The sequence below is a fragment of the Hyperolius riggenbachi genome, chromosome 7, assembly GCF_040937935.1.
Source record: "Hyperolius riggenbachi isolate aHypRig1 chromosome 7, aHypRig1.pri, whole genome shotgun sequence".
Classification (NCBI taxonomy): Eukaryota; Metazoa; Chordata; class Amphibia; order Anura; family Hyperoliidae; genus Hyperolius; species Hyperolius riggenbachi.
In genome coordinates, this window is record NC_090652.1 from 152,927,309 (window position 1) to 152,940,734 (window position 13,426).

The 13,426-nt window shown below is 44.8% G+C and overlaps 1 protein-coding gene across 1 annotated transcript in view; it reads right to left on the minus strand.

The window, feature by feature from the left end:
• The window catches only part of LOC137524650 (BOS complex subunit NOMO1-like), a 157,432-nt gene that overhangs the window by 55,790 nt on the left and 88,216 nt on the right, over window positions 1–13,426 (minus strand). The window contains exons 15-18 of the mRNA XM_068244764.1: window positions 8,211–8,347; window positions 4,986–5,073; window positions 2,724–2,787; window positions 1,262–1,357 (exon numbers count right to left, since the gene is read on the minus strand). Coding sequence (XP_068100865.1) covers window positions 1,262–1,357; window positions 2,724–2,787; window positions 4,986–5,073; window positions 8,211–8,347 — 385 coding nt within the window. The remainder of the gene's footprint in view (window positions 1–1,261; window positions 1,358–2,723; window positions 2,788–4,985; window positions 5,074–8,210; window positions 8,348–13,426) is intronic.

Sequence of the window (13,426 nt, forward strand, 5' to 3'; positions counted from 1 at the left end):
GGTTGGCAGCAACTGCGCCTGCGCAGCCCTGGCCATGCATAACCTTCGTCGCGTTCCTGTCCGTAATAACGTCCTGTGCAGGCGACTTTGTTTTAGGTGAATATTCAGTTCTGCTTTAAATTGGAAGAAAGTCCCATAATACTGCATTTGCTATGCTAATTTTTAACACTTCTACTGACTTACCTTAAATGTAGGAAGAAAGAAACATACAGTACCACTGACCTTACCCAAATGCAGGAAAAGAGCAACATGCAGTTCTTCATGTTTAGGCAAAAATCCCATTGAGTCAAATCAGCACAGTGGGAAAAGGGCACCCTGCTAACATTAATAATCACGTCCATTTTTTTTTAAAATTTTAAGACCATATTCTTTTTGGGACTAAGGTCCCCCGCCGACGTCCTGTGCCCACGCATCCACTCATCACCACAAGCGCAGACCGCTCCTGGTGATGTCAGGGGAGCTAGGACGCGGCCGCGCAGGCAGCGGTTTTGCGACTTCAAAGCAAAATCCGGAAGTGAACCGGCGGCAGGGAACAGAGCACCAGGGAGTGGCTGCGCGGGCACAGGACGTCTGCGGGAGAACGGTAGAAGCCCCAGGTAAGTTTAACTCTTTTTCCCCTACAGTATTCATTTAATAAATAGGGATGGTCAATGAGATGCAAGTAATTTTGAGTTTATGCAGCATTATGCAAATGTTATATGCAAATTTATACAGCTTGAAAATGAACTAATCAAACCCTGCTGAGATAAAATTTGATTGGTCCATTTCCAAGCTGCATACATTTGTGTACAAAGTTTGCATAATCCTGCATCAACTCGAAATTATTTGCATCTCATTGGAGGATTTTGAGTGTACGCACTATTTAATTGCATCATGATGATGACAATACTAATAATAATAGCAACTACTAGATTTGTTTTAACAAGTATGATTTTTAACTTGTCCAATAAGCTGTATCCTCAATTCGCTTCACGTCTATGACTAAAATTGGAGTTTCCTCCCACAGAATTCTCTAACATATTCCACGACACAGCTCTAGGAAAAGGAACCTAATAAAGAAGAAATCCTGTACTATGACATTAACCACTATAAATACTATTCAAGTTAAAAAATTTTACAATTTCAAAAGATCGGTTCTGCTAATTACATTTCCATTACAGTCAAGGGGACAAACAATACAGCACAATGAGCTCAGCTAATGAGCTATCCACACGTTTATCGATAGGAGATAAAGTAGCACCCTGCTCTAGTTCATACGTACTTAATAGTGACTGTCACATCCATTAGTTTATCAGCTGTTATGGCCCCAAGGACATGATGCCGCACTGCAGTAAGGGTAAGGATGCTGGGCGAAGATCTGTAATTACACAGAACACAAGAATATTCACATTTCTGCAAAATATGTAAAGGATACACTGTTACCAATATGTGGTCACATGTAGTTTCATGAATAAGCACAAGCAATAAATGTCAAGAGGTAGCTGCCTTAATATAGTATTTTTCACACCTTGGTGGTCATTGGCTTTCTGCCTTATGTAAACATGTCTGGGCTCTCAGCATCTGTAAACTGCGATTGCAAATTAGGCCTCTAACACTATACGCTGAAAAACTGATGCGTTTTAACGTTCCATAGCAGTGCATTGAGAAAAGGCTTTTCTAAACCATGTACAGTGGGAACTGAGTCATAGGAAAACATGAACAATACTTTGAAAATCAGTTGTCCTTTAAAGAGGGACTCCAGTGAAAATAATGTAATAAAAAAAGTGCTTCATTTTTACAATAATTATGTATAAATGATTTAGTCAGTGTTTGCCCATTGTAAAATCTTTTAAATACCTGATTTATATTCTGACATTTATCACATGGTGACATTTTTACTGCTGGCACGTGATGTAGTTGCTGTATGCTGTTTTGGTAGTTGGAAACAGCTGTAAACAGCTATTTCCCACAAGGCAACAAGGTTCACAGACAGGAAACTGCCAGAAGTACCTCGGTACTCAGAGCTTCTTGTGGGAGGGGTTTCACCACAATATCAGTCATACAGCGCCCCCTGATGGTCCGTTTGTGAAAAGGAATAGATTTATCATGTAAAAGGGGGTATCAGCTACTGATTGGGATTAAGTTCAATTCTTGGTCGGAGTTTCTCTTTAAGTTATATCTGAGAGCAACTGACAATGTAAGAGGACCCTCACAACTGACACATTTCTAACAAAATAGTTTGATTTGCACTTATAAACATGTCACAAACGTGGTGAGCCTCGGAAACAAAGCTTTACATGAAAATCTGTTTGCATTTACTATAACATCTCTATAATGAAACAGTTTCTCTTCAAGACTTATATATGCGCCTTAGTCCATTGAAAAGGATGCTTTGGAACTAGTGTCTAATGAATGGAACAGGCCACAAAGATTACATTTTCAGTATCTAAGATCAACAGATCCACTGTGGCCCCCAATTGGCAATTATTAGAAGAGTTTTTTTATATTTGAAAGTTTTTTTATATTTGAAATCAAAGTCAATTTATAAAAAAAAAAAAAACAGCTGCCAGTGGGATGAGCGATCCATCGCCTTAATTTTATTTTCCCTGTGTGGTGTCTAGCATGGATCTGTTGCAACCTTATATTTTGTTAGTGAAGATATGCTTAGCAGTAATGGACACATATACATCAGCTGTTCCAAACGTTGCCACATGTGTATGACTTTAGAAACAAAAAAAACTCACGTGTCATAAGTGTAATAGGCATGCTCAAACCGATGGCATGATCGCGGTGTAACTTTGTAAACACCTAGAATAGAAAAGAAATTAATGAACACCCATTCCAGAACATCTTCCAATAAACCCTAAAACTTGTTTTCCAAGCCTAAGAGACTGAATACATTGTGTACAATCTTTTGAGTCTCCTGGTAGAAAACTGCTAGAAAAAGTACTATTATAATAATTATTATAAAAGTGGACTGCCCCCACTTCCAATGGTCCTGGTTTAGACTATCATTTTGGCTATGCATGTCAATCTCTATGGCAGTCTACAGAAACTTGAAGTAGTGTTGCTCAAATAATGACCAGTATAGTGTGGCTTAACTGGCACATTACTTAGCTATCAAAAGAGCCCTGACTGGAACCCTATTAAAAAAAAATAATGGAAAGAAAATTTGGCAGATTGCTGTAATCTGTATGATTGTGGCAGACTTCCTTGCCAAGCAATTCCACAGCACTGTAATGTCAGCACTGGTGGCCTTTTATTTGGTAAGCGTGGGCTTTCAGAAGTAAACAAAGGCCCTAACTGGCCAAGTCAGCAGTAGCCAGTCAGAGCCTTTGCTTATCAATTGAATTCCCACTTGTAAAGCCTCATCTACACACGTAGATGAGGCTGTGATCCGGCGGCTCGATTAGCCGCCGGATCGCCTCTTCCGTGTCCCCGCGCGTCCCCGCTCGCCACGCGTGTGCCGCATTCGATTCCCCGCTCGTCCCTGCTGGCGCCGCTTATCTTCCGCTCGATTCCCTGCCATTGTCCCCTCGCGGGGAGCGAGCAGGGAATCGGCGGAAGCAAGATCCGTCCTGTCGGATCTTATCAATCAGCGGCTCGATTGATAAGGAGGATCGGAGCCGCATCTACGCGTGTAGATGCGGCTTAATGTTACAGTACAGTCAATTAGATCTTTTATTTGGGCCACAAATCATTGAACGTAAAAATCAGATGAGAATTCATGAAGATTCATAATTCATTAAATAAAGTGGGCCTCACACACTCACACTTAATTATAGACCCAATGATTGAAATACTGAACTAATTTCTGCTTCAAATGAACTCATTGCAATATTCATTTCTCCAACTTTCTGTGTCATTCACCTGCTTAATGTACAATTAATCACCATCATCACTCTCTTGGTTTCATGTCCATTCATCAGATGTCGCCATGAACAGGAACAGGACTAAAATGCCTAATCTAGGCACCTTCCCCACATTCCCTTTTTTTAGAGGCAATTTCAGCTAAGTGCAATTTATGGAAAACGGACATCAGAAGTGCATTGAAAGCACTGTCTGATGTGTCTACGCATGTGTTGCAATTGGAACTCATATCGCAACGCTAGGGAATAGACAAGAATGCTCAGAGTGCATGGAATTGAAGGTGCATTCAAGTCAATGGTCACGTTTCAAAAATGCATCGAATAGGATCTCAATGTGATTATAGGCATGTTTTTACCCACAATAGTTTTGTATCCGATGAAACATTTCTACATTCTTTGTATTGTAAAAACGAACGTCAATTTAAAAAAACCGCATATGCGGTCTTTTTTTGTGCGTTTTTGAACGTGAATGTGGGGAAGAGGCGTTAGGGCTATTTTAAACATTTTCAGTGATTTGGTTGCAATCGCAATGAAATATAAAAACGTAAGGACATCAGAAGTTAATAGGAATCACAGAACCGGTTTTGACTGCGATCCAATTTTACCTGATGGCAAACTTCCTGCATGCAGCAATTTTTTCAGCGTTTTTGAGTTCCTAGCACCAGTAAAAATCACAGCACAACTGCAATGTAAAATCTTATTGTGTTTTGCGATTAGCATTGTAAAACCGCCCTTATAGTCATTGAGCAATTCATAAATGTATTTTGTGTATTTAGCTAACTGCCTGTTCTGTTCTAAGGGCTCATTTCCACAGCATGTTGCATTCTGCATCAGTTTTTCTGGATGCGAATTTCCAAGTTTTAGCTGGTCTTGTTAATGTGGAAATCTGGATGTGGCTATCAATCATTGTGTGGGAAATGGATGTGTAATGCAGAAATCTGTAGCATGCAATCCATATTTGTTTAGCATTGCACTGCAATTGCGAATTTGCATTCAACAGATTTGACTCCATTGACATGCATTGGTTTAGGTTTCAATGCGAATAATCGCAATGAGAATTTGCCCTTAGTGGAAGCATTCCCTAACACTCTTCTTTCCTTTATGTTGATTAGTTTGTTGCAGCTCTATTGAAACTACCTGGTTTTGAAAGGCAGAATCGGTTCACTCCTTTGGTTAGATTATATACACCAACATGTTCCGGTCCATTTCCATCCTGGTAAAACTCCTGTTCAAAAAATAAAATAAAAATGATTTTCTTTCTTCACAGAGTGATTTCGGCACATATATGAATTTATCATTTCTCGGCTTATTGCAGAGGATATAGTATATGGTATTTTCGGCTTATTGCAGAGGATACAGTATATGGTATTTTCGGCTTATTGCAGAGGATACAGTGTCAGGAATATATTGGGGTGCTTAGGATGTAAGGAACAGGAACATATTCTTTCATTTTTCTGCCTGTGTTCCATGTAGGTCTGCTAGAAGGGAGCTGTTACCTTGAGTTGCTTGGGGCAAGGAAATGGGTGATTTTCTTGACCATATGAGGTGCTTTGAGTTTCTGTATGCAGTTCCTCTGAGAGTGCTAATGGGATTATCTGCCTGGCTTTTTGAACTCAGGAGACAGCCCATTGTCTCAATACACAAAGCAAGAGGACCAGAGTCTGGAGACTAACACAGGAATGTTGGAAATGTACATGACAGGCTACTGGAAATTAAATTATTAGTGGAGGTGCAAACGATACCCTGTAAATTACAGCTAATGGAAGGGGGTTGGAATCTCTGCAGACTTTAAAAACGGAGACAGGAAAAAGCCTTAATCAAGTTTTCACCTGGAGTTGAAAGCCTCACTTCACAATCTTTGATGTATAGACTTTTACCTGGAAATGGAATATGTCTGAGATTTAATTAAAACCTAGTTCCTCCCCTCCCCAAGGAAGTTGCAGCCTCCAGGCGTAGCTCAGAGTATAAAAAGCAAAGGCAGATACCTAATAAAGATCTTCTCTCGGAGGTAGCGAATAGCTAGGGATGATCGCGACTCCTGGTCGAAACGGCGTCCTCCCGTCAAACAACGTTCTAACCTAAGCTGGTAACGTTCTTTTTTCCCCCGTTTATTTTTACGCAAATATCCGTGTTTTATCTTTGTAACTTTAATTTTGTAACTTTTTATTTTTGTTTTTTTGTAATCTTTTGTATATATTCTGTTCTGCATTGTTCTATGTTTTTCTGGAATATTAAATTATTATTTAATAAGCTTGACTTCTGCCGTACTAAACTAACACTCATAGCCTAGAGGAGACTGCAGTGTAGCTGTGTATAAGTCCGTGCCTAATTGTATGCTTGAGCAACACTACCAGATGAAATTGTAATTGCATTGTGTGTGTGGGGGCGTTTGTCATACGTTGGCCTAAAGCGCGCAGCTGACCCAACAAACGATACGCCAGTGCGAGTAGCTAACAGTATCGTTCGGAACGACTGTTAGTGGTTTTGCTTCATTACAGTGTAAGATTGCAATGGTGTGTGGGTGCGTGGCGTTCTCGTATTCGGCCTAAGCGCAAAGCTGACGCAAATACGAAAACGCAGATTGCGTGTTTAGCCCTCGACAGCTGAGGGGACGTGTCTAGCGAACCGCTAGTGGTGGCAGTGAGAAGTGTTCTGGGGGGTCACAGCCTTGTTTGTAGCTTAAATAAGGCTGCTCCCCGCTTGATCTGGTCAAACCCGCAGTCGGGAACCGCATACGCAGGCGTGCCGCGGGTCGGTTCCTGACATACAGTATATGGTATTTTCCATTGAAATGTTGCTTTGACAAACCATAAAGTCAAATCTGGAATCCTGCAACATGGCAAAGCTACAAAATAGCAGTAGTGTGCTCTAATGGCCCTTTACCTTACTAACCACAATCTTCTTCCACATGTGTTGCTGCACTCACTGAGGCTGGGCACAAAAGTAGAACTGAATGGAGAACACAGTGACCAAGCACAAAAATGCAAGTAGTAATGTCTAATGTTCTTGCTTATCAGACTGAGGTTTTCTGCATCATATTACAGACAACAGACTTCCTTGCAAGCATATCCAGTAGGGATACCATCATCAATCCAGCTAACCTAGATTAATTAAAAATGGTCTGCAACTAAAGCAGAGTAAGCTAAAAAAAAAACAAACAAAAAAAAACAGCATAGTGAGGTGTGCTTCCATATGTAGTAAAAGCAAACAAACAATCACAGCTGCCTCTAATTCTGGCCGCACACTGGCCAAAAAGATACTATCCCATATTTGGATGACCTCTCTCCTTTGCCATCCAGCTTTCTTTCTGCTCTTCCCTAATTGTCTCACAGTGCATTTGCACAAACTGAAAAGACTCAGTCCACACATTCCAATCATAAGCTCTTCCAAGAGCACTTAAAGGGGCACTATAGCAAAATTAAAGATTTTTAGTTCTATAAATAATTAATATCTGCCTGAGGTCTGTTAACTGATAAAACGTACATGGATTATTTACAGCAAACAGGAGATACATATTACACATGTGACGTTTGCGCAGGGCGTCAGAATTCCCTTACTATGGCAGCTGGGGAGCAATACACTCACATGTGGGTGAAGAACAGTTGAAATTGCAGCTTTATCTGGTTTTTTCCTCCCCTCTGTGGCTATGTGCATCTTCTAGCCCTGTGAGCTCCTGTGTGCCGTTGGAGACGTTTGTTTTCCTGACCTGTGAGGTTCTCTGAGGTCCCACACAGCCTCGCAGGCTCTGCTGAACAGCTGAAGTCTGTTACTCCACCAGCAGGGCCTGCAAGGTTCTCAATGCAGGCATCTGTAATCACATGACTATTAACTTATCAGAAACCTCCACCATGTTTCGATATGATGAAGAAGCAGCTTTTGCCCCAAATTTTAATTCAGTCTAGATTTGCTGACTTATTTAGTATACCCTTACTGGAAATTTCTAGGGATTTCTTAGTAAACCAGACCCATAATGTGAACAGATAGTAAGGGTCAAGGTGCTATATGCAAAGAGCTGGTTTACATTGCAACGAATGCAAGATTTTTGGTTGTATTAAATGCTCCCACCAAATAAGGAAGAAACAGATTTCTGTAAATTGCTACATTCTGCATTTTACTACTCTGTGAAATGCAAGAGCAGTAAACTATCAGGACCATGGTCATGACATCAAACTCTGTGGTCCCAGCCATATAGCCCGCCGATGATCTATTTGAAAAAAAAAGTTAAAGATTTCTTGAGGGAAGGAGGGGGGGGGGGGGGGGGGGCAGTAAGAAGATAGATAAATCGGCCACTTATTGGGATGAAGTTCAAACCTGGGTTAAAGTTACTCTTTAAGCTGACTAAATGAGAAGGATCTTGCTTACCAGGGTGATAGCATGTGAAAGGGAACATCTCAGCATGTAGCCGGTCTGCCTGAACTCCACACCAACAACGTTCTCTTCTGTCACTTCAAATTCTATGGATTTATTCTTCCAACACCAATCTTCTTGGATAATGCTTGCTTGGAGATACAACACAGAGGACAAACGATTAAACGTGGGTACAACTGCCAAGCCAAGCGGGAGCTACTTTGAAAGCATCAATTCAGTGCTCATTAAGAAACTACTCAAGAAGGCATTCTTATTTTCTTACATCTCACAAGAGCCAACTAGGAATAAGTAAGAGTTACATTACCAAAATTCATCAAATCAAATAAAGATAAACAAGTTCAAAGATGCACAGAAAGTCAACACCCAGGCAGGCAAACTACCAAGCATCTTTCACATGCACCACTAAACTGTGCACTTACAACACAGTTCAGCCTGTGATATGCCAGCTCACAAAGTGCCTTCTGAAAAGCAGTCAAATGGATGTGTTTGTAAAAACAAACACACTCTCAGCTACAAGTGGTGCAGTTACATAGCAGCAAAGAACTGCCTCAAGTCACCTCTGAGCATGTAACGTCTGAGTGTGGCTGCTACCATGCTCAGATCTGCATCCACAGTATAGAGGGGGGGTGTGTGTGTGTGTGTGTGTGTGTGTGTGTGTGTGTGTGTGTGTGTGTGTGTGTGTGTGTGTGTGTGTGTGTGTGTGTGTGTGTGTGTGTGTGTGTGTGTGTGTGTGTGTGTGTGTGTGTGTGTGTGTGTGTGTGTGTGTGTGTGTGTGTGTGTGTGTGTGTGTGTGTGTGTGTGTGTGTGTGTGTGTGTGTGTGTGTGTGTGTGTGTATACTTCCCTATGGAAAGGGAAGGCTATAGCCTATTGAGCCTTCCCTGTACACTTGTTCCAGCGCCGTCACCCCTGTTGCATGTATTCAACCGACTGGTGGAATATGCCTTTGGGGACCCTCGAGTTCTCAGAAGACGGAAGGCTCCACAATGCACATGCGTACACTCGCACATGTGCATCACAGGGCCACCCGTTTTTGGGCACACTGTGGGGACACAGCAGCAATACTAGACTCAGCCCTGCAAAAGCATTACCACTCGCTCTATACCTCCCTCCAGACTCTAATAATCACTGCTGTGAAAGATTTGAAAGCTGAAATTGCCGACATAGGTGATCACACTAATGCTCTTGAATCTAACGTTGATTCTTTAGCGCAAAAGCAAGCAAATATGGAGGATGATCAACGCATTATGCTTTCAGACCTGAAGAGCCTGCGCTCTGGACATGAGGATATAGAGAATAGAGAACGCAGGCAAAATATCCGGGTAAAGGGCATCTCTAAGCAAGTCTCTAACAAGAATCTGAACTCTCACCTGTTGGAACTTTTTCAAACAAATGTACCTGATCTCCCACAAGAACTATGGAGAATGGATAGGGCCCACAGGGCGCTGGGTGAGAGGCAGGCCTCAGCGGGCAGACCGAAAGACGTTGTTATACGGCTACATTACTATGAGGATAAAGAAGCAATATTCAAAGCTCTCCGCAACATTCCCTCAGTGGACTTTAAAGGAGACACCATTGGTATCTACAATGATCTTTCCCTAATAACACTGGCTAAGCGCAGGGCTCTTAGGCCTGTCACTCAGCTCTTACAAAAAGCGAAGATTCCTTACAAGTGGGGATTCCCTTTCAGACTCTCGGTCACTAGGAAAGGGGTGACATTTACTCTCACTGATGTTGATGGCGCTGATTTTTTTTTAAACAAATGGGCTTACGACTCCCTCTCCAACCCTCTTCTTCCAGGCACAGATCACCGGAAGCTTCCCCACCTCGCAAGGTTCGGCACATCTCCGAATGGACCAAGGTCCCCTTGCGTGGCCTCTCCTCCCAAAACACCCCAGAGGATATGGAAGCTCAGCAAACCTGAACTCACCTTCTTCCCAAGTCCCTTAACTATCCTAAATAGGTAGTTTCTGGCTCCTCGTTAGCACTGGAGTCATCAAGTGGCATTCCTCACTCAGTGACTTAAGGCTAACTACTTAGGTCCTTTATACTTCCTTTCTCTTTAACTTTTGCATTTTGAACACTAAGATACTCCAGGAGGTTTCACTTAGAAGCTCCTTCTTCTGGGCGGTCTCCAGGCTACCCGGTATGTTCCTCAGGAGGTTTTCCAATCCAGGATTCTCCCTATATCTATGGGCCCCCCTCTATTGGGCTCCCTCACCCTGGTGGCTTATTCTTGCCACCCTATTGTTGAGCCACGTTTTTTTACAGTGGCAATATTCTGGTTTTTATAATGGTTACTTATATACAAGTGGTTGTATTTCTATTGTTATTATCTTTAAGGTTTGACCTCCTTTCTTATTCAGGTTGGTTCCTCCCATCTCTCCACAAAAAAAAAAAATTCCCTATGACAATGGTTAAAGGTCTTACTGTTAATGCTAAGGGGCTTAACACCCCCCAAAAAAGATTTGCGCTTTTAAAAGACCTCAAGAGGCTTGGGGTGAACCTGGCCATGATACAGGAGACCCACTTCAGGAAAGCTGATCCCCCACGTATTTATAGCAAACTCTTCACGGAAATGTTCCTAGCATCTGGCCCCCACAAGAAAGCAGGGGTTGCGTTCTTAGTTAAAAAAGCGGTCCCTCTTCGGGTACCGCGCACAATCTCGGACCCCAAAGGGAGATACCTGATACTAATAGGTAACTTAGCAGGTAAACCAGTAACCCTGGCAAATGTTTATATCCCTAACGTAAACCAAACCTCATTCCTTTCCTCCTTTCTAGCTAAAGTGCAGAAAGTGACTGAAGGTCCCCTAATCCTAGGAGGAGATTTTAATGTAGCTTTCTCCTCACATCTAGACAGATCACCCCCCCCGGCTCCACTCTTTCTCCTCTTCATCAACGAAACTCCAGGCAATTTAGAGTTCTTATGAGAAAATATAGTCTTCTAAACCAGTGTTTCTCAAGACTCGGTACGCGTGACCATTGCCGGGGGTACGCCTGCCATCCCCCCCCCCCCCCCCCCCCCCCGTCCCTATTACAGACCTGTCCAGTGCCCACCATCCCAGCTGCCCTCCGATCTCCGATCAGTGCTGCCTGCTGTCCCCGCTGCCTCTGCGTTACAGTAGCAATGATCATCACACCTCAGATCAACGGGACAGTGAAGGCGCATGGTCCCTGCGCACAGTACTGCATATGCCTAAGTGACGTCATTAGTCACTTCTGCATCAACTGTCCCGTTGATCTGAAGTGTAACAATCATTGCTACTGTAACGCGCAGGCAGCGGGGACAGCAGGCAGAGCTGATCGGAGATCTGAGGCTGCGATGGGAAGGCAGCTGGAATGGGGGGCACTGGACAGGTCTGTAACAGGGATGGGGGGAGGGGAGAGGCCGCTTATACTGCGGGGACCACTTGGGGCACCACTTATTGGTAAACTGGGGGGCTGCTTATAATGATGGCACTACTGACTACTTAAACTGGTGGGGCTGCCTATACTGAGGACACCACTCACTACCTAAACTGGGAGGGCTGTCTATTCTGGGGGCACCACTCACTTCCTAAACTTGAGAGGGGGGCCTACACTGGGGGCACCACTCACTACCTAGACTGGGGGAGGCTGCCTGTGCTTGGGATACCTCTCACTACCTAGGCTGGGGGGGGGGGGGGGGCTACTTATACTGGGGGGCTCTTGTACTGGGGACATCTCTCACTTCCTAGATTGGTGGAGGGCTACTTATGGGAGGAAAACCTATCACTTCCTGGGGGGCTACTTATACTGGGGGACAACTCTTACCACCTATACCGGAGGGGCGGGCTATTATACTGGATGTACTCCTCTCACTTCCTATGCTGGGGGTGGGGGGAAATCTTAGTGTTTGCCATAGGTGCTATATTGGCCTGATAAGCCTCTGTGGGGGAAGCCAGGGGGTACAAAAGGTGACATGAGGGGAACTGGGAAGACAAGAGATGAGGGGGGGGGGGGAGTTGGGGGAACAAGAGATGTCAGGGAGGAATTTGGGGGGACAAGAGATGATGGTGAAGCTGTGGGACAAAAGATGGTGGGCAGAAGCTGGGGGACAAGGTGACACAGGGGAAGCCAGGAGCGCAAAAGGTGATATGGGAGACAAGAGATGACACGTTGTGGGACAAGAGATAACACAGGGGGGAAGCTGGGGGACAAGAGATAACACAGGGGGGAAGCTGGGGGACAAGAGATCATACGGGGAAAGCTGCGGGCACAAACGGTGACACGGAGGGGGGAAGCCGGGGGCACAAGATGTGACACGGGGGAACAAGAGAAGGTCCCTCACCACCCATCACCCTGTACCAGCCTCAGCCAGCACCCTCACCACCCATCACCCTGTGCCAGCCTCAGCCAGCACCCTCACCTGTCTCTCCCACCCTTCACCAGCTTCAGCCAGCACCCTCACCTGTCTCTCCCACCCTTCACCCTCTGCCAGCTTCAGCCAGCACCCTCTGTCTCTCCCACAATTCACCCTCTGCCAGCTTCAGCCAGCACCCTTACCTGTCTCTCCCACCCTTCACCATTTGCCAGCTTCAGCCAGCACCCTCACCTGTCTCTCCCACCCTTCACCCTCTGCCAGCTTCAGTTAGCACCCTCACCTGTCTCTCCCACCCTTCACCCTCTGCCAGCTTCAGCCAGCACCCTCACCTGTCTCTCCCACCCTTCACCCTCTGCCAGCTTCAGCCAGCACCGTCACCTGTCTCTCCCACCTTTCACCCTCTGCCAGCTTCAGCCAGCACCCTCACCTGTCTCTCCCACCCTTTACCCTCTGCCAGCTTCAGTTAGCACCCTCACCTGTCTCTCCCACCCTTCACCCTCTGCCAGCTTCAGCCAGCACCGTCACCTGTCTCTCCCACCTTTCACCCTCTGCCAGCTTCAGCCAGCACCCTCACCTGTCTCTCCCACCCTTCACCCTCTGCCAGCTTCAATTAGCACCCTCAACTGTCTCTCCCACCCTTCACCCTCTGCCAGCTTCAGCCAGCACCCTCACCTGTCTCTCCCACCCTTCACCCTCTGCCAGCCACTGAAAGCACCCTCTCCAGTCCCTCACCGCCCATCACTCTCTGCCAGCCTCAGCCAGCACCATCACCTGTCCCTCAACAGTTTTTCCCCACTTAGCACCCTCATCTGCCTCTCCCCATCCGGCACCCTCAGCCAGCCTCAAGCTGCACCCTCATTCTCCAATC